Genomic DNA, 25,530 nt, shown 5'->3' with positions numbered 1-25,530 from the left:
CCACGCCTCTCCCTCTCTCCTCTGGGTCGCGATCCGATGGCTCGCGAGGGATCGGTGTGCCCTAACCGACTTTCAACCCTTCTGACGGGGCCACCGGCTGCCGATGCATGATGCTAACATCCCCATGGCAGACAGAAGTAGATGCCTACTCTTGTTCTTTGATCCTGAAACACGTCGTGCGCAACGGTAAATTGTAACAGATTAATCTATCCTCTCTCTGTTTCGAGAAAGAAAGAGAGAGAAAGAGAGAGAGAGTTTGTTAATTTACAATGTGACAGTAGGAGTATGTTCATAAGAAATAAGAATAAGAAAGTGATCATTCATATTCGAATGTAAGGAGAATAATCGACTATGATTGGTTAATTTTTTACTCTTCTCACAAACATACGCCTGCCGCCCATTGCAGACCACATTTAACGAGCAATCACCTCAATGCCGGCCGTTGTGAGAATTGACTGTAATTGGCGAGGATTGCAAACTAATTCTCGACGCTGTGCTCTCGAGGCGTCCGAAGGCAGCAACCGGGAGAATTTTCTGTCGTTGTCGAGCGCGAACGCGCTCTAAAATTACATGTAACATGTAGCAGAAGACGAACAAGAGCAAAACACGCTCGTTGCCTACATCCATTCCTCGAGCACTGACGCAATTACTCTTGTTTACTATGTACCGTCCTTGGCGCGCAGGCTGTCCCAGTTTCCGCGCTCTTCCTTCCGACCGTGCCATTCCTTTCACGGGGGGATCCGAGTCTACTTTGTCAAAAGGATAAAAGAAAAAAGAGAGAGAAAAACATTATAATCAGGAAGGTTATACGCGGCACGGAAGATGATTTTGCGAGCGATATTAATAGAACAAGTATAAGACTTACCATCGCGCGCCTTACGCGTCTATTTACCGTCGCTCCCTTCGTCTGTTTTCCCCTTTGCCGGTGCAAGAACTATCGCAAAAACGAATAATAAAAATTCGCCGCACACACATACACACATATACACCGGCGGCGGGCTTTCGGCGGTGCCGCGCGCGCTCCCGTCGTCGAACAGTGGCGCCTCCTCGAGTAGTGGGGGCGAGACGCGAAAGACACGCAGCGTATTTGCCGCGCCGCGCGCAATGTTCGCCGCGCCAGCGTTCGAAACACGTCGCTGCCTACCTGTCCGTCTGTCTGTCTGTCGCAACGACCTCTTCGCCGCTACATCTTCGCGCCAGTCGTCGCGCTCTTGATACCGTCGCATCTCCGTTTTCCGGCCGCTGGAAGAAAACCTCGGGTGAAAGGGATATCTCAGTCGCGTCTCTTTGCGACCCTCGCTCTTCAGCCGTGTCAGCGCGCGCGATCGAGATCGATGATTCGCGCGGCGCGGTAGCGCACGGATCGCCGCCATTTTCGAAATTCGGCTGCCTGCGAATCGCGAACGTTCGCGCTCCCCCGTCCCCGTCGTCGTCAGCGGTCTTCTCCTCGAGTTCGGGCGTTGAGATAAAGCGCAGTCGGATGCGCCTCGTTGGATGCTGCCGGCGGCGCGCCTGGACGACCTGGAAGGTCTCCGCGGCGGTACCGTGAACGGGTGCTGCTGCACCAGGTAGCACCGGTGACCGCGATGGACGTCGCGCGGGTGGTCGTCGGTGCTCCGACCGCGGAAGAGACCCCGGCGACGGCGCGAGGTGTCGGGACGCCGTCGCCGGTACCCTCGACGCCGAGCAACCCTGTGACCGCGGCGACCGGTAACGGCGCCGCTGCCGGTGGAGCAGCCGCGACGCTCGCGTCCACAGCCTGCGTCCCGCAGAATCCTTCGTCCGTCGTCGTGGTGGCCAGCAACCCGTCCAGCAACCATCAGCAGCCGGCCGGCGTGGTCCCCCCTGTGCCCAGGATACTCAGCAGGAACGTCAACGGCACACGTAAGCCGGTCTTACGTTAATGCTTCTGTCACGATCAAGTTCAGTCTCAGGGGTGTGACTTTTACCAAAATCGGAGTAAAAAACTGACCGATGAATAATAACCGGAATTTCTGATGTCAATCGTCTGTTTTGCTATTTATTATTCAACGATAATCAAAAAGTTGATAATCGTCATCTGTGTTAGCAAGATAGAACAAATAATATTTCACTGACAGCAATTTTCAATTGTCGATTGGATTAATCAATTTGGTGGTCACCCTAGAGATCTGTTCTTTATAGTTGCATTAGATTAAACTTCTGCGTTATAAATGAAATAGATACATGTTCGACAATCGGTGTAAAGGAGAAGAAATAGAAAGATTAGATAACGAGATAGCTCGGAAAGTGTATAGCTACAAAGAATTGGGATTGAAAGTTGAATAGAGATAGAGTTTAATTAATTCCGCTAATTTCGATCTTGACTCGCTTTATTCGTCCTGACTGGCCAAATTACAATCCTCAACCTGCGATACTTACTTGGACACGGGCTTTACCAGGATCGAGAGCGGCAGCGTTTTGGCGAATTTTCGTTCGGTTTTACGGAGTTATGTTTTTGCGATTCTTTTGACGTGATGTTTACGCGATTCGCTCTTCATCCCTTTACGACACCGGATCGCGTGGGTGGCGCGGTGTTATGCGATCTCCTTTTCCACGTCTTTTGCTCCGGCAATGAAATTCGTAATTTAAACGATATCTAAGGCAATGTTACAATTTTATGCTACACGTGCGACGAGGATAGAACGTGCGAGATATTTATCAAGAAGATGAATATTTTCGACGTGAAAATCGGACGGCACACTCCTTGAGATTTTCCGGCCGTTGACGTGTCTTCTGGGTCAACGATTTTACCGTTAAAAGTCGGCATAGAGAAGCTCGTAAGTCCGTAAACCATCAGCAGTATGGTTTATTGCAGGTGATCTAACCTAACCCTTTAGCCTAAACACGGCAAAAAGCGGCCGTTAGCGTACCCGGTTTAGGTGTGAAAGGTGTTTAAAACGGTACTTGAAAGTGCGTATATATGCGTATGAACGCTCTCTGCCCTGGGCGATGAAAAAAGCCGGTTACGTCGGTGCGTTTTAAAACGAGTCGATTCACAGATGGAGGTGTCCTACGGGTCGATTGTCTCTCGGCTGCTTTTTGCGTTACGTTAGTTGAAAACGCACTGTGTAACGCACGCATGCACGCGCGCGGACCTACGCTCGATTTATAGGCGGCAGCCCATCGATTTCATGCGAACTGATAGGTATGAAATCGCGCGTCGATTTAATTACGTCCAGTCTACTGGGAATGCCCTATCCGGCGAATATAAACGTTACCCTTGACGATCGCTTCCTACTCACACTTGCATAATGCATAATCAAAGTAACAGGTACCTCTCTAATTTTATCTCTCACACGTATTTATATAAGAGAGGTTTTAATTTTTTTTTCTTTTTTTTTTTTCATGAATACCGTACACACGAATATATTTTCCAATCCAGTTTCTCACGTACGCGCGAGAAACAATCGCCCCAATTAGGGGGGATGAGATTTTTCCCCACTCGGGAGAGCCGCGTGCAGACTGACTCGGGACGTATTCGCCGGCCTCGTTTGTCGAACGGAAGAGCGAGAGAGCGGCTCCCCGGATCGCCGTTTGCCGCGCGTGAATTTTGATATAAGGCGCTTCGCGAGTTCGGTTCATTTCTTCGCATTTAGCGGATCGACCGCTACTGCAAGCGAGCGTCTCGTGTATCCGCGAGTTCGTTCCTGTGAGAAGCGGGCACGGGTCGCATTTCGGTGGCGAATGCGTTCTCGCACAGCAGCGGTCCCAGCAAGTTTACGCAAGAAACGTAATCGCCAGCAGTTACCTCCCGGCGAAGCGAAGAAGTTTCGACCGAAGAGTTACCATGGGCTATCGCGCTTTTGTGTGTGCGCCTCTCTTTCTCCTTCCTCTTCTTTCTCTCTCCCTCCCTCTATCTCTCTCCCTTTCTCGTCGAGGAACTGGATGAGTCATGCCGGCGACAAAAAGCGCACAGCTCGCGCGCCAGAAAAACATGATTTTTCTTCCTCCACATATCTCGACGAAACTGCGGCCGGGGCTCTTCGTCTACTCCGGGCGTTTCACCGCCGACGACTCGCGCGGTGCATCGCGACAAAAACACAGCCGAGCGAGTTCGATATCGTCGCTCGTTTCGGAAATTCTTCAGGGACTCGCCGCGCGGACCGCTCGCTCTCCTTCCCTCTCTTCGTGTCTCGGAGAAGCGTTCCATCGCGAAATTACTCCCTCGTAATTTTCCCAATTTTCCATTGGTCAGCGAAACTGACGCAGACCGGCCGCTTAGGCGACGTTACGCCTCGAGAATCGGCACGGACTGCTCTCTCGATGAGAGAGAGGTAATTACCTTTCGACCGCGTTAAAACGAAAGCGACGTAATTTTTAACGGAAGCAGCAGGTTCCGCATGTGGTGTGTGTGGTGAACGCGACGCGTAACCCGTGTAACCCGCGCTTTTTGCAGGAAATGTTTACCGTTCCTATCAGCTCCGACAGCGACGCGCAGTGACAAAGTCGGAGCAAGCGGAGCAAATGATTAGTAAACAGCAGGAGAACGTAATCATTAAAAAGATAAGATTTTTTTCACCCCGCCGGAGATATGTGTCTCTCTCTCGACGAGCTGTAAAACGCGACGCGTTTTATCCGTCAGAGAGAAACACACTTTTATCGAACTTTTGTTCACATTGTTGAGAGCGGAACTGCGAAGTTTATATATATATATATTTATATATTTCGTGCTTTGCACCGGATACTCTCGATGCCATCGAGATCATCCAATGGGCCCTCGACGTCGACCGATCGATCGATCGATCGGTACTCGATATCGAGGGTTTCGGCGCGTCACTCGGTCGATACCGTCGATCTAATCGACACTCGGGCGCCTCCGGATCACAAGCGTTCTCATTGTGTGTAAGTCTTGCTTTGTCTACTCGCGATGCGCGGCATGACTCACGGAACCGGCAAGAAACGGCGCGTCGCGCAAAAACTCGTCGTTTCTTCCGCCAGCGCGGCCGGCGCGCAACTATTGCACATTGCGTTTTTGCTGGTTTCTTACGAGCGGCCGGTTCGGGGTGGCGTGGTCGCGTAAGCGCGTTGACCACCGCCGCCGACGACGGCGACGATGTAGGCGGCAAAAAAGCGCGCTGTTTTGCTCGCGACGTTTCTGCGAAAGGCGAAATTGCGACAGAAAGAGCCGCTCGTTGCAAGAGGATCTCTCGATCTCTTTCCCTCTCTCTCTCTCTCTCTCTCTCTTTCTCTCTGTCTATCTCTTTTCCCGCGCGCTTTTTGCATGCGATCTCGCCGAAATGTGGAAAGCGTTCGCGACGCTCTTACAAATCGGGAAATCGATCATGTAACGCGCGAGGACGGTAAAACGTAGAAATCGATAGCGAGGTGTTCGAGCGGACGTTGAGACCGGTGTGTTTTGCCGGCGACATTAGCGACACGATCGCGATTGGTTCGGTCTGCATTCTTCTTCTGCTCTGCGCGGACCATTTTTTTGCAGCGGATTCCGCAACCGATCGAAAGTCGCCGATTCGCGCGCATAATTCGCAGAAGAAAGAAATGCTTTTCTGTCGTCGACTCTTTGTGACGGCCGCTTTAACTAACATTGATCAGAGGTCGTTTTCAAATTATCACTCGACATCACGCTTATCGCGTTATTCCTTGTAGCGCGTGCGCTTCGTCAATTAATCGCCACCATTATTTTATTAGCATTATTCCGTGCACGAACGAAACGCTCTCACCACGTGCAACCGTCACCGAGCGAGGCCGAAGTTGTTATCGTGATCGTGCGCGCGTTATTACTACACGGCGGTCTGATAGGCGACATTGTACATTTTACAAGGGATAAAAAGGGGTTCTCTGTCGATGCCGGCGCTCGCGCCGATGCACGGCGAAAAAGCTCTCGCTTTTTTGCGGCAAGTTTGCCGTGTGCTCGCGCTCTCGCGCTTAAGAAAACTTGACGAGCGTAGCTTTTTTGCGTCGGACACGAGAGAGCTCGGCCGGCCACTCTCTTTCTCTCTCTCTCTCTCTCTCTCTCTTTCTCTTCAACCCTTTCTCTCTCTCTCTCTCTCTCTCTCGCCACGTTCGCTCGCATTCTCTCCCTCATGTTACACATTACAACGACAGAAAATTTGCACCGCCGCCGCCGTCGGCGTCATCGTCGTCGCTACCGGTCGCCGCCGATGCACGCGAGTTTCTATAAAAGAGAGAAAGGGGGACGCGGAGGGTAGCGCTGAACGCGCGCGCGATGCGGTTAATCGCGCCGACAAACGTGTCCGCGCATTCGTAATTACGTTCCGATCGGAAGAGTGCTACACGTTTTAACCTTCATTAAATAATACACTCGCCAAGTGTACTCAATGCCGTTTCATTATCGTTGCTCATAAAACAGCCGGGGGAACAAAAAGTTGGAGCGCGCGCGCGCTGGCACCTTTCGGCTGGCAACTTTTTAAATCGGGATCCGACGAAGATTTCGCGAGACACCTGCTTCCATTGTTCCGGCCGATTGTTCCAGATAATGTTTCCGCTCGCATCGGACATTGTTACATATGTCACGCGGCATGCATTAAAATAATCTAAAGTCGGTAGTACGCGTTGCTGCTTTGACGAGATTCGATTTTACAGAGGGGTTTTGCAGCCATTGAATTATGTTTCAATAAAAGGCCAAAATATTTAGTTTCTTTTCTAATCGTTTCCACCGTGTCTGAATATGATGCGATATTTCAAGTTCTTCTGCCGGCGAATTAGTACGGAGTAATCAACGATAATAATGTATGTGCCTATCAAAATACGATGAGAACGATTAGAAAGTGAGTTCGAGCCTGGCAAATGCTGGGGCTTCAGAGAAATTTAATGTACAACGTCGAATAATTGAATCCCGATGACTGACAATCGAATTTCTCATTATGTAACTGCTCGGTGAAGTCTCGCGTGCAATCACAACGCGTCCCGGAAACGTTAATAGTCTCACGGCAACTTAGTGCATCGTATTTTACATGCGAACGGCTTGAAAGTTCCGCTGACCGTGTTTAGCATAGTCGACCGAATCGCGTCTGACGCTTATTGCGCTCATTACGGCCGTTCGCTCGGTGGTCATTAATATTTTCACCTTATCGTTTGCCGCTTTACTGCCATTTTTGTGTGCAGGAATAACTGTCTCGCTCTAATGACGCTCGTACCGGCGATTTTGTAATAGTTTCTCGATTACATCCTTCTCTCGTCACTCGAACTCTCCTCCTGATTTCAATTCCAAGTCGAGTGTGACTATTCAAAAATCAAAATATCGCTATTCTATTGGTATTTAATGATTATTATACAGTGAGCAAATATTCACCACAAGGCTCTGCAACAAGGAAAAAAAAATCTCGCCATATATCGTCGTATAATCGACAGTTCACACTTATATCGTATTTAAATGAAATCAGTTTCTCCTGACTTCAATAAATTCGCTCCTAAAGGGGTTGGCACGAACTTGGGCTCTGCACGGAAAAAATTTCAGTTCAACTGCAACCGAATTTAAAGGAGCAGATAATATCTCTATTACTGCAACTGAACAGATTCGTGTGAAGATTCAGCCGCGTTAAAATTCGGTTGGAACAACCGAGAGCAATTGACTGGACAGGAATCTTTCCGTTCCGACAAACGGGCTTTTGTCGCCCACGGAAAATTCAGTTGTACCGACGGAGTTGTTTCCTTCCCTGCGCGACTCTTCATCCGGTTTCGCGATGTCTCGTCGTTGATAATGCGATCGCGACGAGGCGCGTGATCTTGCGCGACAGGATAATGGTTCGCGTTCCTGGCTGCCACGCAATGCCGGGGACGCAGCTGCTTACCCTGGCAGCTCCTCCGATTCACCGTGGGTTTTGTGTGCGTTTACGCCCGGTGGACGAGATCGGGCTCGCGGATCCCGAATTAAACGCACCCGCGGACCTAATCTGAATACGATCGCGCATAGGCCGACGGGTGGGTGGCTGGGCAGAATGAACGCTTAATTCGAGAGACGAACGTATGAATGGGCTCGCGCGGCACTCGGACAAAGACCGACGGAGTACGCGGTACTCCTCCTTTCGTTTGTTCACCTTGTGCTGACCAACCGTTGCGAGAAACGCCCGACGGTTTCATCACCCTTTTTCAACGACGGGGCCGTGGGAGTCCGTTTGTTTCCCGAACGATTCTTATCGCAGTGAAAGCATTCGATATTTTCCTGAGACACCGGTCTTACTTTTATGTTTATCGATATCTCTCAATTTCGGTAATTATTTATATTAACGGACACTTCGCCGATAATATTCACGTATGTTATCAAATATATAGTAACAATCAAAAAGTTTTAGCGGTCGGTCTTTGTTTATTAAAGAGTTACTAACAAAAAAGTTTGAAAATTCTCTTTCTGTCCTGTGATTGAGGGTCCCTCTCTTTCTGTCCTGTGATTGAGTCCTGTGATTGAGGGACCCTCGAGAACCACTAGCAAAAGACTTCACTTCTTTGAATCCCTGATTGTTTTCAGTTAGGCGAAAGCGAAGCCTCTGGATGCAGGAGTCTGGGGTTGGGGGGCAATTCCATGTCGCCATTTTACATTGCGTCAAATTTATGAGGCGACTTGACGATTTCGCAACAGCCACCCGCTCGTCAATCGCGACGCGCGAGACGCATTCCTCCCCGCATAAGATAACCAAATTGAGCGTTTTTACATGGCGAAAGCCATCGGGGATCGCGATAGATACGGCTGCGGGCGAGTGCGTTCGTCCGCTCGAGTATGCAAATGACAGGTGAGGCTCATCCCTTGTTCTCGTCACCGCCTTGCCCGTTTCTTTTGCGTTTCTCGAAGCCGCGTTCCCACAGGAGTGCGTCGAGGCGCGCGAATAAATTAAAAGGCTCGCGCGAGCCTCTGTGTGTCTCTCTCTCTCTCTCTCTCACCACGCGCGCATGCACACACACGGCGTCTCCCCGTTCGTCCGCATTTTTTGTTCCAAATGATAATCCGGAAGGGCGATGGTTGCGCCCGCGCGCCCTGTCCCTACGTACCTGTCTTCGGTCTCCGTCATCCATCCGATGACCCCCGGCGTCCGACGCATATCGTATGCGTGTCGTCGCCCCTTCGGCGCGAGATAGCGCGAACTAAGCACGAGGAAAAAGAAATGAAGAGAAGAAGAGGTAAAAAAAGAACAATCGAGCCGGAGGAAGGAGGCGGGGAAAAAAAGGAGCTGAGACCTCGGGAGAGGAACTCTGGCGGCGCGCTCCTGTTTTCTCTCCCTCCCTCCCTCCCTCCCTCCTCTCTTCCTTCCCGTCTCTCACGCCGCTCCTTTCTCGGCGAGTTTTTGCCTCCACCATGGAGGACGTTCTTTCGACTTTTTTGCGACCGTGGGGGCCCCCGCGACGACGACGGGGGCAACTTTTTATCGTTCTATCCTCGGGGCCGCTGCACGATCTGCATGAGTCACACGCGAAGACATTCGCGCTCACGTCGCGGCGCGAAGGACGACGACGGTGTCCTTTCGACAGAGCAGTCCCACGATCGCGAACGCTTCCTCCGACTCGTTCACCGTTCGTCGTCCCGATAAGGGTCTCGCTAGCTTCCCACGCGAGAAGGATAACGGAGGGGAAGACGGATAATAATAACGCGATTACCCGAGGCGAATCTGTCCGATTCGTTGTTTCTCGTTGCGTCTGCGATCCGCGCGAGTTACGGGATACCGTTTACTCACAGCCGTCATCAGGATATGTACACTGGCTTTCGAAACGGCTTCGAACATTTTCTTTTTCCGATGCAGTTCGGATCGCAAATGATGGTCCAATGAGAAAACTCGTTTTCGAGCTTGGACGATCGCTGCACCGTCTAGTTGACCGCCGGTCTCACTACAGGTGTGGATACAGATTAACGTTGACAATGGACACGTCGATTGCTTCCCGCAGGTGATGAGCTCGTCTACTGAAAAAAGAGACCCCTCGGTCGCGCGGCCAACCCTTTCGCTTCCACGGTCGAAAAAGGGTCTTCCGTAAAAAAAAAGACATTTATTCAGAGGATGATCTGTGGGAAACTGGTTTTTCACGGTCTCTCAATAACATTTTCATTTAAATGAAAATATCCCGTCATTGTCTATGTGAAATTCTGGGGCGAAAGCACTTGTGTTTAATGGAACGGACATTGTCTCGGGGAAAGTTACGTTTTCAGTGCGAAATGAACGCACACGAGTCGAACGATCGAGTGTAATCGCATAATTATCACAATTCGCTCGTTTTTTCGCGTGTCGATTGTTCAATCACGCGACATTTACGAGAGACAAGAAGTCGATCGTATTGAGTGACAGATTCAACATTCGCGATCGTTTCTGAGATGTCCCGAAAATCGTTTGCATTCTAATGAACTTGTCGCATAACTTTTTGTCCCGATGTTTTCGCGGCCCGATATTGTTAATTTGACCTCTAAATTCCTTTGTTATTTTATCGCGCGTCTTCTACCTCAGCGTTGAGGTCATCGATCTTTTTACGCACTTGCGTGTCTCAGAGTCAATAAGAAACGTTGCACGCTGTCACTATAAATTACCGATATGCGTAACAACGGTCTTACGGAGGGTGGTTTGAAAACTTGATTTGATTTATTAGGGACAACAGTTTGTAGTTTTTTAACAATCACCGCCTTTGGAGACTTACGCTCTCCATGAAGTGAATCTTGTGGGTCTATGTTTTGTAACTTTTCACAGCAATGCCGTTACGTTGTCGTTGCGTAGATATAATATATGGTAGAAAGGCAACGCAACGATACCGTAACGATAATTAATATTGTGGTTAAAACAGAATGAGTCTGTTGCCTTTCGCGCGAATTACTTTATTCCTCGTTCTCTCGACGTTACTTGTCGCGACGGAAATTCGCATCGATTCTTCGAATTTGGCCGAATTCGATGTGAATAAAACACATACCTCGACGATGGTGCCCTTAAAATGGCGCGAGTCGTACCCCCGGTGAGGAAATCGACCGACCTCCCAACGGGAATCGCGGAACCACACACAGAGAGTAGGGCTCACCCTTCGCCGAGGGGTTGGGATTTGGGCCGCACCCTTTGGGACTTAACGTCGCTCACTCCACCAATACCGATGACGATTTCGAACGACCTCCATTGGGAGATCTTTCGGCGCTTTCGACGAAACCACCCTGCAAACGGACGATCGAGCTTCATTCATATCGCGTTCGACTCTCGCTGATCGAGCGAAACCTCCTTCTCTTTCGTCTTTCGAGGGGTGAGCCGCACATCGTCGATCGTTCTGAGGGCAGTTTTGAGGCGCGCTTTGAGGAGGCGATGAAGGGAGCCAAAAAGGAGAAAGAAGAAGAGAAAAGGAGATTTGAAGGAGAAGAAGACGAAGAAGAAGATACATGAAGATATGAGAAACACGAGAAACGAAGATAGAAAGAGAAGGCAGAGGGGGGTAAGGAACGACAGGCGCGCGCGAGGGGTGGTGCAAAGTGGCACACTGAGCATAAAAAGAGGGTCGGCGTGTGGAGGGCTGCTGCAACGGAGAGCGGGGTAAAAGGACGCGAAGGAAGGATAAGGAGCGAGCCCGAGGAGCAGCAGTCCGCGAGAAGCGGCGAGGAGGGAGGACGACGACGGGGGCTGGAGGGGAGGGAAAGATCCGAACGACGGCGAGTCAGTCCATCTGCCCGGTGTTTTGTCCAGGCCCGGGAACGGCGAGGGGGGAGGGAGGGGGCAGCTCGCGGCGGGCGCGCGGGGCGACAAAAACTCACCTAACCCTTCCTTGATTACAATGCCGGCAAAAAGCGAAATACTAACCGCCGCCGCGCCGCATCGCGTCGAGGAGAGGAGAGGAGAGGAGAACAGAGAAGAAGAGAGAGAGAGAGAGAGAGAGAACGGGGAACGCGCGCTCCTAAGAAACTAGACTCGTTTTTGCGCGGCCAAAGAGGCAGCGGAGGAGAGCCGTTCCGTTCGTTCTCCGTGAAGTATCGGACAAAGAACGTGCACCACTAACTTCCCCTGCCTCTGCCCCCTCCGTCCACCCCTCAACGCTCCACGGAACCTTCTTGGTTTCATCGCCCGTGTCCCGGGCGCCTAACCCGCCCCCGTCTACCCCACATCTCTCTCCTCCGTCTTGACCTCTTCGCCCTCCCGTCTTGCTTCCTTCAACCCCTTGCCTACTCCCTCTGCCACATGCGTCTCTCCTTTTCCTTTTCCGCCCCATTATCTCTTTTCGTTCTCCTTTCCCGTCCACCTATATCTCGTACACCTCCCCGGTTATACGCGATCGCCGTCGGTGTTCTCTCCGCGAGAGAACTCGCTCTCGTTTCCGCGCGGTTCGCATCGTACGAATCGATAGCCGATTTCGGTGCCCGATCGCACCGGCGAAACGGGACGGGATTTCAAGCTCGCGAGCTCCTCGGCTCCGAAAGTTTCATGGAAGTTCCCTGACATGTCGCCACTGGCAATCCCTGAGAGCCTCGAGACAAAGTTACAATCAATTAATATGAGATACGGACTAGCTAGCTATAAGGAGAAAATCAACTCTGAATTCCCGAAAAAAGTCGCGTCTGAAGCACGTCTTCTTTAGATCGTGAGGGAACGAGGATATGTACACCTCGCATCAGCGACGCATCAACAATCGTCGGCAATCGTCGGTCGGACGTTAACACGTTGCCAATCGCGCGAATTGCGCCTTACCAGACTTTGGAAACCAGTCTAAACAGTCCCTCCGCTATCATAACAGTTACTGATGTGTTGAGTTTTTCGTAAATTTTATGCAATAACGTATTTCGAGCGAAATTGTTGTAATTCTTGCAACACACGAGTCGTTGTATAATAAAATTTAAAAATAAGTATATTAATATTTCTTCAGAACCATCGAAAGTTTAGATCGATCAACGGTCATTAAAGAAAAGTTGGATCTACTCGATCGGTCGGCGCAACGTGTCAATTAGCTCGCAGGATCCGTTGAACGCGTCGTCGTTAATTGGGGGGGCTAATCCCGCGTGGATCATATATCGTCGCTTGTTCTTCTCGCTTGTCGATAACTTTTCGCGAGCGGCGCAAGAAACGTGCGATAATCCTGCGCAGCCATCGGCCACCGTCTGCCACGAGCATTGCGCGGCTTCTTTCGCCGGAGGAAGACGTAATCGAAATGACAGCGCGAACTCGTGACGAAATTGACACGGTCCATCGCTGTCGAGTCTCCGTTTCTCTCTCTTCCTCTCTGACTTCTTGCTTTCGGGATCTCGGCGATTTACCGCGACCTTGATCGCATATCCAATATTTAGAGGTATTCATAGTCAAATTTTATATTTAAGATCGTCTTAAAGCCAAATCACACTAGTAATTGCTGATTAAATTGAGATTGGCGATTACTTTTCAATCAATTGGAGCAAAACCACCGATTAAGATTAGTGACAGCCATTTAAAAAATGCTTCAGAGAATGTCTTATTTTACAATCGTCAATCGCAATTCAATCGGCAATCGCTAATTTGGCTTTTAGGCCGAGTCTACGATAGATGTAGTAAGTTTTAAGCCGTAAGAAATTGACCAATCACGGTTGAATGTGAATACAATAATCGATTGTGATTGGTCGATTTCTTACGGTTTAAAGCTTACTACGCTTATCGTAGACTCGGCTTTAAGTTTATCTACAGATGTAGCTAATAAAATATGCCACACTACTGTGATCAAAAAGTATCCGAACTTTATTTTTTTAAATTGCGGGAAAACTGTAAATCAAATCTGTTTGCTTTTTTAACTTGATACACATGTCCTTTACATTTGGTGAAAAAATCACGGCGTTCATTCAAGTCGTTTGAGAGTGGCAGTTGTTTATGTCAGTGAAGATTTTTGTGCGCGGCGATTTTTACGATGTTGAAAAATATGGAGCAAAAAATTTGTTGGAAATTTTGCGTTGCAAACGAAATTTCGTTCACAAACGCATTCAAAATGTTGCAAAAAACTTATGGCGATGATTGTTTATCGAAAACAAATACGTTTGAGTGGTTTAAGCTTAAGTGGTGGAACTAGCCGTTTGCGGTCAAAAGTCAAAGTCATGTTCACGGTTTTCTCCGATCATCGCAATGTTGTGCACCGGGAATTTCTTCCAACTGGTCAAAAAGTCAATGGAGAATACTGCTTGTCCGTCATGAGGCGTTTGCATGAAGCAATCCGTAAGAAACGGCCGGAATTGTGGGAAACCAATTCGTGGATTTTGCATCACGACAACGCACCATCGCATGCCTCGACACTTGTGCGTAAATTTCTGACAAAAAACTCAACGAATGTCGCTCCGCAAGCACTGTATTCACTAGACATAGCTCCCTGCGACTTTTTCCTGTTCCTCTTACTGAAAAAACCACTTCGCGGACAGCATTTCAAATCGGAGCGAGGACGTCAAAGAAAAATCGCTGCGTGAACTGAAGGCCATACCGTCTGCCACGTATGAGCGACATTTCCAGGACTGGATCAAACGCTGGCATATATACGTCGCAAGCAATGGGGACTACTTCGAAGGAAACTATCAGAATTTTGACGATTGATTTGTTATTTTGATTTTTAAAAATAAAGTTCGGATACTTCTTAATCACAGTATTATAAAGATATGAATACTACTTTTTTATACCATCTATGCCGCGATGATTTCCGTCGTCGCGGGGAACGCGAGGCGGGAGACCTCGCGCGATGTTTCCATCGTCGTCGTCGGCGCGATTAATCGCGCGTCCTCGAAAGCCGCGAATTCAGCGGAATTATCATAACGGTGTCGCGACAATAATTCCCGCCGCCGCCGTCACTTCGACATCTCCCGCGGCGACAATTCGGTCCCCCCGCGCAGTGGGACGTCGTCACGGCGATTTCCTCTGGAATCCTTTTCTCGTGCCCGCGAGCAATCAGCGCGGCCGGTCGCGCGCACCAAAGTGTGAGGATAATCTCTCTCCCGGTGGTGACGACGACGACGAACGTTGCTGGCGGGCCATTCGAGACGCTTTTCTTTCGCGCTGCGGCCGGACGCGAGAGAGTTTCTCTCTCCGAAACTCTCCGATTTCGATCCGATCGATTGATCGAGTTACACACAGTACAAACGTGGTAAACAAGTTCGCGTTTTTCTCCCCTGCCTCTCTCTCGCCCTCTCTGCGAAATTTCTTTTGTTCCGCGACGCGCCGGCGTCGTCCCCGTCGTCGTCGTCGTTGTGGTCTCGCTTTTGCATTAATCGCGGATCGAACTTTCGTTTTGTCCTGCTTTCCTTTTTTTCCCTTCGCTTTTCGAAGCAGGCGGCGACGACGCGCGTATCCACCTCCCTGCGTGACTCACTCACTCGCTCGCTCACTTTTTGATATTATAATTATACGGGGAACGTATGCGATTAAATCGTGCGCGCGCGATTCCTCCTTCTTGCGCGCATTCGTCGCATCACGCGGACTATGACGGTTATGTGCGCGCATCGGTGCACCCGCAGAATTCGCCTTCTGATTTAGGCTTCACGTCCGTTTCTTTTTCGGAGTCCGACTGTACCGGAGAGAGGGTGGTGGTGGCGGTGAGGGCGGTGGAGGGAACCCCGCGCGTCTAGTCTGGTTCTCCTTGCGAATCGCGCGCGCGCGCGCGTCTCCCGTTTTTCTCCATCTCCATCAAGCGGGTTAATTCCCGACACAATGATCGTAAAACATCATCCAAGGATAGAAAACAATAGTAAAACCCGCCGACGGCGGCGGAGTTGTCGGACGACAACACGGCGCGACTCTCGCGCTGCGCTTTGCACGGTATTCGCGGGGAATTCCTCCGCTCGCGTTCGGAATTCGCGTTCTCTCCCCTTCTCGTCGCCGCCGCCGCAGCGGGACGAAAGAGCTCCGGGTGTGCATCCGATACATGCGAATAATAGCGATGAATATATACGGTGTTGTCAAAACGAAATGAACGAAATTGATATGTTATCCGACAGATTTAAACGCCGTTTCGAAGGGGAAACACCACGCCGAGTGAAAAAGTTGCTAATCTCGTTCGAAACTGTCTTATACGGTGATTTCCACCAAACTCCGATTAATCTAATCGATGATCTAAGTTTACCGCCGGTCAAATCACCCTCAAAAAGCAAGTGGTCAAAAGGTCAAAGGGTCAAAAAGCAAGTGGTCTTGCTCCATCTCATCAATGCAGATAGAAATGATTGATTTTTAGATTTTTTCTTGGGCGACAAGTTTTGGAACGAAAAATTAATGTTAACAATTTTTATTATTATTCATCGATTAGTTTAATCTGGATTAGGTGAGAGTCACCCATAGTCTAATTAACCTCATAGTATCTCTAATTATAATTATCCGATTGTCACTCATAATATCTTTAACGTGATAATCATTTTCGGCTGTAGCTTTGTTTTATTGTTGTACCAAAATAGCGATTTTTTCCCAACAAAAGTAGCGGTATTATCGATCCTCCTCAATTTCGAGCGCGTATCGAAACACTCAGAACCCTTCAGTATACGGCAGAAAATCGGTGGAAAATGGCCGCTCCGTATCATTAGAATCGCAAAATCATACATCGTTGAAATCGCGAAGCAACGGTCACTCGACGACGTCGAGAGCAACGGGAGATCGGCGACGGGGTTCGCTCTTCTCCTCTTTCTTCCTCCTCCTGTCGGCGGGCGCGACAACCCTCTGCTCTCTCTCTCCGCGCACACGGCGGACCGCCGGCGCTTTTTTTCGCGAAAAGCGCCGGACGAGCGCGACCGGTCGCGCACCGTCGCTCACAGGGAACGCGCGAGTTCGCGACGACAACGAGGACGGTGAGGACGACCCGGGTATCTACGCGTCCCACCGGCGGCGGCGGGCACGAGAGCCCCCGGGGGTTCCCAGGGAGCCGTGATGCCACGATGGGATCAGGTTTTTCTCGCCGTCGCGACGCGCCGGCCTCTCCGCCTCCGGGGCTCGCGTTCCCGGCCGACAAAAACGAGCCACCCCGTGCCGAAAAAGTCGTTATGTAAATGCGCCGGCCTAGGCCGCGCCGACGTGCACCGCCGGTCACAGGTATACACACCGGCGTATACAGCGGGGTGAGAGCTGGTACACGACGCGCAACTCGATCGTCCTGTGACGATCGTCAGGTTCGAAGAGGCGGGGACGGGAAACGCGGGTGAAGAAAAAAAGAAGCGGATATTGAAAGCCCGGGTTTCCCCGTGACCGCCGACTCGAGGCGCGAGCTCCTCCTTCGCTTGATGAGTTGTGAAGACGACGCGTTCGGTGAAATTAATTTGGTAATTTGGTCGGATTAATTTGATTGTACGCGACAATGTAGCGGACAGTCGGAGTACTTCAGCGATTCTCTTCGGGAATGAAAGGGCTGGAAATTTAGGGATTGAGCGATTAAAGAAATCCCAGATGTGTGTGTGATAATAATTTTTAATATTTTCATCTAGGATATTCTTTGAAAAATTATAAAGCAAGAACGAGGTAAAAAAAAAGGGAAGCATCCTGTTAATTGTGAATATTTATGAAGCCGGTCAAGTCGCGCGACGTATTTCGCGCATCCTGAGAGTGCGCCTCTAAGCGCACTTGGCGCGCAATCCTCAATTTAGGTCGAGTAAATAAATGCGGGATGGAATTATTAATAAATTCAGTTAATGCGGCGTGAAGTTGATGAGACGAGCGGACGATTGCGCGTGGTTTTATTTTTTAACAAAAGCTCGATCGAAGTGTCGCCGCGCGGATGACAGGCTTCGGTAGGTGATCAACAACGTGTATATCACATACGCGCGGTATTAATAAGGTCATGAAAACGAGAATAAGATGTCAGCCACGGCGATTATAAATAAATTGCGAGCGACAATAATAATGAAAACGGGGCGGAAAGCGGAAATCGACGGTGGTGCAAAAATCGCTCCACGGAATCGTGGAAAACTTTGGTGATTCCACGTCGCAACTCGCGATGACCGAATCCGGTGGAGAAATCCCAGTGACTTTTCACGCGAAAACGGCGACTGGATTTCAAAATGGTTCGAACATACACATTTTTTCTTAATGCAGTTTGGAATGCAGCCGATTGGCCAATGAGAGAACTTATTTTTCGAAAACGAGTTCTAGTAATTTATTGCGTGGATCTTCGTTGACCTAAAGTGAATTCTTAGCGATTGAATACTCTCCGAGAGTCTGAAAACTGTGTTTCGTTTAAATAAACGCAATCCTAATATTGACCGGATGTCATGCGTCCGCGACGATCGCGCGTTCGACCTGTCGAGCGACGACGGGGAGTAGCGCACCGCTGACGCGCTCCTTTCTCTCCCTCCTCATCCGCTCTCCCTCTTCTATCGCCCCGCTGAGCCGCGATCCCGCTGACCCGCGCCACTCCGAGACACAGTGCTTTCACGTAGAGCGTTTTTTCGCGGGTCGCGCGGTTCGCGCCAGAAAAATCTCGCGGAACGAGTCGCCACCCCGCCATCGCCGTCCTCGTCGTCGTCATCGGCGGAGACTTATTCGCGGGCCCGAGAGGAGGCCGCGTGCACGAGCGTGAGACCGGGACCCGGGCTCGTAATAAGACCCGTCGGCCAGTTTTTTTCAACCCTCTCTCTCTCTCTCTCTCTCTCTCTCTCTCTGATTCTCCTTCTCGCTCCTTCTACCTCCGCTCTTTCTTCGGCCTTACCCTGTGCCCTCCTCTCTCTCTCTCTCTCTCTCCTGTCCGCCGACGTCGGCACACCGGTATTAATTTATACGCGGTACGTGTGTGCACGTCGCTTTTTCTCGCAGTTCCTCGAAATTTGCAAGAAACTAGTCGGACATTCAGGCGGCTGGCTCCTCGCCTGGATTCGCGCGATTGTCGTGCCGGCACGACGATGCCGATGGCCGTCTGGAGGGATGACGGTCATGTCCGTCGTGGGAGGGTGATACTAGAGAAGTTGCTATTAGCGACGATATCTTCGTCCAAGAGTATCCCAAATTCCTCTGCTTTAATTGCTAAATCCAGGCATGTGGAATACGTAAGTCGTGCTCGGGGAGAATTCCCATGATATTTGCTAACTGGTTATTCATTTCACGGCTCTTTGTACTCTCTTGAAATTTCTTGGAGGGAAATTTTACTCGGAAAGTAGAGCGGCAGCCGAGTCGAGCGACTTTTCACTCGCACAGAGCGAATTCTCCACTCTGAATCGTCAAGTGATCATTTTCCTCCAGAAACTGAAGAGAGATTCTGACATATCACTGAGAGAAATACTACTAAAATTGTAGCTATTTTCAGCCAACCATATCTTCCTCCGGTTTTAATTCAAAAAATAATTGTAACAATTTGCATATAAGGTTATTATCATGACAATATTATAATAACAGTTACTAAAAAAAATGATTCTCCTGACTATAAATCTTACAATTACAATTACAAATACTAAATATTTTTTTCATAGTGATTCCATCGTCAGCATTGTGGGAAATTTTACTGATTGAAACATTCACTCATATGGAGTCAGAATCCACTTTCAGCTTGAGCGAAACATTCGCTCCTGCGACTTCGAGTGGCAGTATTTTCACTATCGCCTCGAGCGAAAATACTGGCACTTTTCGCTTGTTTTGAGTGAGATTCAACTCCGAGAAATTCAGAAAGCATCCGACGGACTGGCTTCGCTACGTCGGTACTAATTATCGAGCGCGGACGAAGACAGAGACGGAGCTGCGCGATGAGCCAATTGTCACTGTTGCGACACGAAACGTCATTGTCGGTTGCTCGATGGAACGCCGAAGTCGCCGTTAATTGCGCGTGCCGGCATTTCCAAACAAACCTTACTAACGAACGCGCTTTGCAATTCGCAGTGGTGCAGACGTCCGTGCCGCAAAACGAGGCCGAGTTGCAACTGTACAGGGTGATGCAGCGCGCCTCATTGCTGGGGTACTACGACACACTTCTTGAAATGGGTAAGAGTGCGAAGATCGAGGACGTAGCTCACGTTGCGACTTTTAGACAGTACTTTGTCGGTATAATCTTGATATTTCGATTTTGCTCTGAAATACCGAGTTTCACCGTCGATGCGGCTGCGATATCGAATCTCTCCACCTTCTCCTATTTAACTAACGGGATTTCATTATTTCTTTTCCTCCTTTAATGACATTCCTTCAACTGTATTGTATTGCCATGTCAACAGGAGGCGACGACCTGCAGCAGTTGTGCGACGCCGGTGAGGAGGAGTTCCTAGAGATCATGGCACTGGTCGGCATGGCGAGCAAGCCGTTGCACGTCAGGAGGCTTCAGAAAGCCCTGCAAGAGTGGCTCACTAATCCTTGTAAAGTATCACCACCTGCGTGCTACGTCGTAACCCCTGAAAATCTCGGGTCGGTCGGCGCGTATCCTCCTCTTCCTCCTCTTCGAGAATCCTTCTTGAGATCCCGATCGGCCCCATCTCACCCGAAATTCGATCATTCGCGCGTCCCCCGAGAATCATACGATTATGTGTGAAGGAATTCTGTGTCTCACAGCGATGTTCCAAGCGCCGGTGGTGCCGACGAACGCCGCCGCCAAGAGTCCGGCCGCCACCGTGAGTTTCGCGTGCGCAAGTCCGCGGCCGCAGATGCAGAATCTGCCGGCGGGCTTCACCGCGACCTCGCAGACGTCGTTGACGCCGTACGTATCGACGCCCCACGTGCCGCTCACGCCGTTGCCCTGCCGAAGCTCCAGCCCGGTCGTGCCGGCGGTCACCAGCGTGTCAACACCGGCGCCCTCGACGACTTTCCGCCAGAGCCCGAGCCCGAACACACCCTTACCCTACACCACTTCGCACAGTCCCAGCGTGCTGCAGGTAATGGAAGCGAGACGATCAGTCAGGAAGAAACCGGCGAGATTACCTACGACGACCCCATTTCAGGTGGGGACGTGCGAGTCCTCGTGCGGTAGCGGCACGACGCCGAGCCCGAGCGGCGGAGGCGGCGGTGGCGCACCTGCGAGCCCGACACAACCGACGCCGGCCCTTCTGCAGACGCAGGTGCAGCGGCTCGCCGAAGCCGCGGAGAGGCTCGTCGCTACCATAAGGCCCATGGATCCCAAGCCGCACAATGCGAAGAAAAAATTCTGCAGGAACTTGGAGGTGAGTCGTTAATTTCAAAGCGAGACGTCGGCCGTCGGACGTGTCTGAAATACGGGGCAGACCTCGAGGACTGTGTGAGCGACCACCGCTTTTAATTGCGTTCCTTAATAGGAGGCAAAACGACACGCGTCACTTGTACGTCGTTAATTAATAATTGACGGAGATGAATTTGTGACCAGTCGCTCGATCGAAATACATTTCCTGCGGGATTCCTCCGGTCGTAAACTTCAGAATACTTGAGATGAAAACGATCTGTGGAAGCCTGCGAAGTTCCACCTAGCTGCCTTGCATCCAAATCCTTACGCTTGGGTCCCCGGCGAGACTATCGCCGCCAAATTGGAATTTTGCTCGCCCGATTCTCAGGCACAGTTCTTGAAACTTTCCTTCCGAGTGAGACATTCTAAAGCACAGCGAACTGCACTTGGGACGCATTACAGATGGTAATGACGATGTCCGACAGTGACCCGCGCAAAATGGACGAGATCCGGAAGTACGCGGCAATTTACGGCAGATTCGATTGCAAGAGGAAGCCGGAGAAGCCTCTCACGTTGCACGAGGTGTCCGTGAACGAAGCGGCAGCGCAGATCTGCAGATTTATGCCTGCCCTCCTCACCAGGAGAGACGAGCTGTTCCCGTTGGCGCGTCGTGTCGTTAGGGATTCCGGCTATCATTACTCCAGGAATCAATAGTAAGTACGCCGGCTTGGACATACGACGATATCGTTGCGATGTTACGCGCCACATGCAACGACGTTGTCGTTGTTACGCGTTACATTTTTCTCAGTAACGATTCGAAAACGGCGCTATTTCAGCGCAAGATATTTTCCCCGACAACTAACTGGATTCCACCGATTTGCATTTCAGCTTGTCGGTACCGCGAACGCGCGAAAACGGCGAGGAGACCGACGGTGAACGCTCGAAACGCCAGAAGCTCGAGCTGGAGGGTGAGGGTGAGGAAGCGACGCAGGTTAGATCGCCCCAGCCACAGAAATAGATCCGCTCATAAATCGCACTGATCTGGCCGCGCGCTCGCATGGTCGCTAATCACTAACTACACGCCCGCCATGCATTAACCACCTGCACTCGCGATCGTGAAAACTGCGCGAAAACAGAGAACGGACGGAAAAGGTCAAGTATAGTTGCTTGCAAATGCACGGTGTGTGCACGGCTTGACGAAAGTATTGCTCAAGAGTTGAGTCAAGATTCACGTTCGGTCCTCGCTGCTTGTCAATCCGCCTTGCGTCATTCTGTAAAATCACGAGGAACGATACTACGTCTTATTCACTCTATCCTGTAGATTCCAGATAATTTCGTTTGCTATTTCTACGAATGCAATTTAAAAATTAATATTTCCAATTGAAGACGAATCTTTCACGCTTTTCTCTTGCTCTTGCACGTGTTATTGCCGAATCGTTAATTCGCACATCGCGAATGAACACTGAATTGGCAGAGTATGAAGTTAGAACAAGCATGAGAGTTTCTGTAGAAAGTAGATATGGAGTTTTTTCTCCCAAAAATTGCATGTTTTCCGACACAGCGATGGAAACGTTCTTTCGATCGTTCCACTGTTGACTTGTTCGATACGACTTGCTCGGACTCTACGCTTCGCGCCTGGTATCCCAAGTCGTGTTTGATTTTATCAAACTGTTTGTATGTTCATTTGAATCTGCTGCTCCGTTAACTAACTCTCTTTCTCTTCTTCCTTTCTCCCACGCGCATCCGGTTTGCCATTTTTACTCTCTGTAGCAGTTCACCGTTTCAGGAGGAATTGGACCTCCGCTGTTCCGGCACGGACATTAATAATTCCATCACGAGAAGACACAGATCATCCAGGTGATTATTCTCATCCACCGAAACTAAATTTTCAATTACGAAGATTTAATAGCTACCGTTCAAGATTTATTCGACGATATTATACAGTTAACGGGTGATAAAATTAATTTAGAGATACATCAGTTTATTGATTTCTTGATTTGTTTATTCTCTCTCTCTCTCTCTCAACGGGAAAGGAAATCCTATGTTTAATATTGGAAAAAAAAACGTATTATATCATATATATATATATATATATATATATATGTACGTGTGTGTGTATAAATATAAACATATATACAAAAATTAATATTAATATTATATTATAATCAGTTTATGACATATATTTATATTAGTGCATTATTATTATCGTACCGGATGAGTGCATATTGATGTTCAAATAAGCTCAATGTTTCAGTCCAGTCTGGAGGAAGAAGAGTAACAACGGCATGTTTAGCGCCAGCGTGGAAGAGATCAGCGACTCGGACAGCCAGTTTTCGTTCTCCAACGAGGAGTCTTCGTCTATGCACGTAAGCTATAAATCTAAAACAATCTATCACGCGTCGTTTGTATTTTCACATCGGAGGACGAGCGGCTCATCGGGCTCGTGTCTGTTTTAGGATACGAACGAGGCGGAGGCCGATAACACCGACAAGGAAGGTGATTTCAATCTAAAGGTGAGCATCGAGCGAATCTGTATACGTTCTTCGTTACATCTTTAATTTTATATCATTTTCATCGTCGTTTCTTAGACACATTAGAACCGTTTGTAAAAAAAAAGTACTGAACTTGCGTATCGAGCAGGTTTTTCATCCGGACAAACAACGCAGTCCCCGGTGTTTTCTTTCCTTTTTTATCGCCGTTGAATAATGCATGATCTCCGCGAAGAAACTCGTAAAGTCACGAACCTGTACACGCTCGTTTGCGACATAATAGGAAAAATAGTGATGACGAAGACAGCAGATATTTACCAATGGCACTTAACGGCGGGTGAATGATTGCGTTGCGCAGGTAATAGCCTCGCGTGGAGACAACATAATCGCCGTAGCGAATCCCGCGCTAATGGAATGCAGTCATCCTATCAAGGAGGAACCGGCGGACGAAAAACCTACACTGTGATATTATTGCTTAGCGTTTACCGCCACCATTGACGTTACGTCGACGTGAAGGTGCGCCCCTTTCGTCGTCGTCGTCGTTATCGCGATCGTTTGAACAAAACATCCTTATCTTTTAGTACCGAGCACAAGAACACGCGCGGCAGCGGCTGAGAATAAGCGGACGAGACTTATTCGTTAGGATCGTTATAAAGTTTTGAGGAGTGGATCTCGCTCTCTCACCTTTTGTTCGTGCCAGAAATATTTGCGTCTAGAGAGAGAGAGAGAGAGAGAGAGAGAGAGAGAGAGACATACCAGACGCTGCCTGTTATCTAGTTCTAGAGATACGGATCGAGATACAACCACACGATATTGTTTAGCGATTACGAGCATTTTTAGGAAACAATAGAGAATAAAAGCACATCGTTTAAATCAAAAAGGATCGTCGACTGAAGTACGTATAGTATTACAAAGTGTATATCGTAAACCGATGTAAATACAAGAGTCTTTTTATGCGTCATCGTGTACGGCTTTGATTTTACATACATCTCATTTGAATTGTAAAAATATTACTTCCTATGTTTGCATATTTAATTGTGCACATCTTGCATATAAAAGATGAAACGATCACCTCCCTTAATCACAAGAAACATTCAGGAAAAATTCAGCGAGTTATAACTTGTAACGAGTGTAAAAATATAATAATGATGGTGGACACTAATTAACAGTAACATAACATCAACGTCATAATTCAACGTTATAACATCAATATTCGCCCTCAATAATATAAATATAAGATAACGTGTGTGTTATCTAACGCTTACGTTGAGTGGAAAATTATAACGTTGATGTTACTGATGGTTAGTGTTTACTAGTAAGATGATCCTAAAAATATCTTACAGCTCAAAGTCTTCAATTTTTAGCTCTCGGATATAAAGTAAAATTTTATACGAAAAGATATACGAGTATAAAACTAAATCTGATCGAATGTAAAAACAAATTGTATTAAAATTGATTGAATTATACTTCGTAAACTAAAAATCACACGCAAATGGTGTTTACTATCATTTGAAAGTGTGGACTTTTCCCTTTAATTTGCGAACGCGACCAATGGCTGCGTTCAGCGGAACAAAGGAATTAGTAAATAGTTAGTGATTTAATTTTTATTTTTAGGTTACTAGATATACTAGAAATTAGCCAATCAGAACGTAGCTTTTCTAGTATATTATTAGACCTATTAAGGAAACAGGGATCTTCTGACACGAGCTTTTAAGTTCGTATCAACCTATGGATTAGGATTGAGATTGAATTAAAATTTGACGAATCAGAACAAAGTAGACTAAATTTGAATTAAACTTGCTCTGATTGCTCATATTTCAATCTAATCTCAATCCTAGTGTGATATGGGCCTTAGATCCTTAAATTTAGATCAATTACGTTAACGGATTATCAACTCAATCGTTTTATGAACGCAAATGATATTACAATCTGACCATGAAATAAGGTTGGTATTTCGTGCGTCGTACGATGTACATTGTTGGGTATGCTGTGGTCGTTGAATGTAGAATTTCAAGGGTCCCTAAATTTTTTCTAGACACACTGGAAATTCTCTATCTGACCGCCAATCGGTACATCCGACGAACTCGAC

General features: G+C 48.7%; 1 protein-coding gene across 3 annotated transcripts; it reads left to right on the top strand.

Annotated features, from left to right (window-relative positions):
* Nucleotides 1-1,120: 1,120 nt before the first annotated feature.
* On the top strand, nt 1,121-24,402 carry LOC106742636 (NGFI-A-binding protein homolog). Of its 3 annotated transcripts, XM_014615790.1 has the most exons (11): nt 1,121-1,884; nt 19,713-19,814; nt 20,042-20,179; nt 20,373-20,692; nt 20,759-20,977; nt 21,415-21,665; nt 21,841-21,943; nt 22,739-22,809; nt 23,207-23,318; nt 23,409-23,465; nt 23,800-24,402. In XM_014615790.1, exons 1-11 carry the CDS (start codon nt 1,587-1,589, stop codon nt 23,905-23,907), a joined length of 1,779 nt encoding a protein of 592 aa, XP_014471276.1. In that variant the 5' UTR covers nt 1,121-1,586; the 3' UTR covers nt 23,908-24,402. The 3 variants fall into 3 exon arrangements, with proteins under 3 accessions (XP_014471276.1, XP_014471278.1, XP_014471277.1); XM_014615792.1 differs by lacking the exons at nt 23,409-23,465; nt 23,800-24,402 and having other exon boundaries at nt 23,212-23,312; XM_014615791.1 differs by lacking the exons at nt 23,409-23,465; nt 23,800-24,402 and having other exon boundaries at nt 23,194-23,312.
* Nucleotides 24,403-25,530: the final 1,128 nt, after the last annotated feature.

This window comes from Dinoponera quadriceps, unplaced genomic scaffold, assembly GCF_001313825.1.
Source record: "Dinoponera quadriceps isolate SergipeBrazil2010 unplaced genomic scaffold, ASM131382v1 scaffold113, whole genome shotgun sequence".
Classification (NCBI taxonomy): Eukaryota; Metazoa; Arthropoda; class Insecta; order Hymenoptera; family Formicidae; genus Dinoponera; species Dinoponera quadriceps.
The sequence above is the reverse complement of the archived record's forward strand: the minus strand, read 5'-3'. Positions and strand labels throughout refer to the sequence as shown.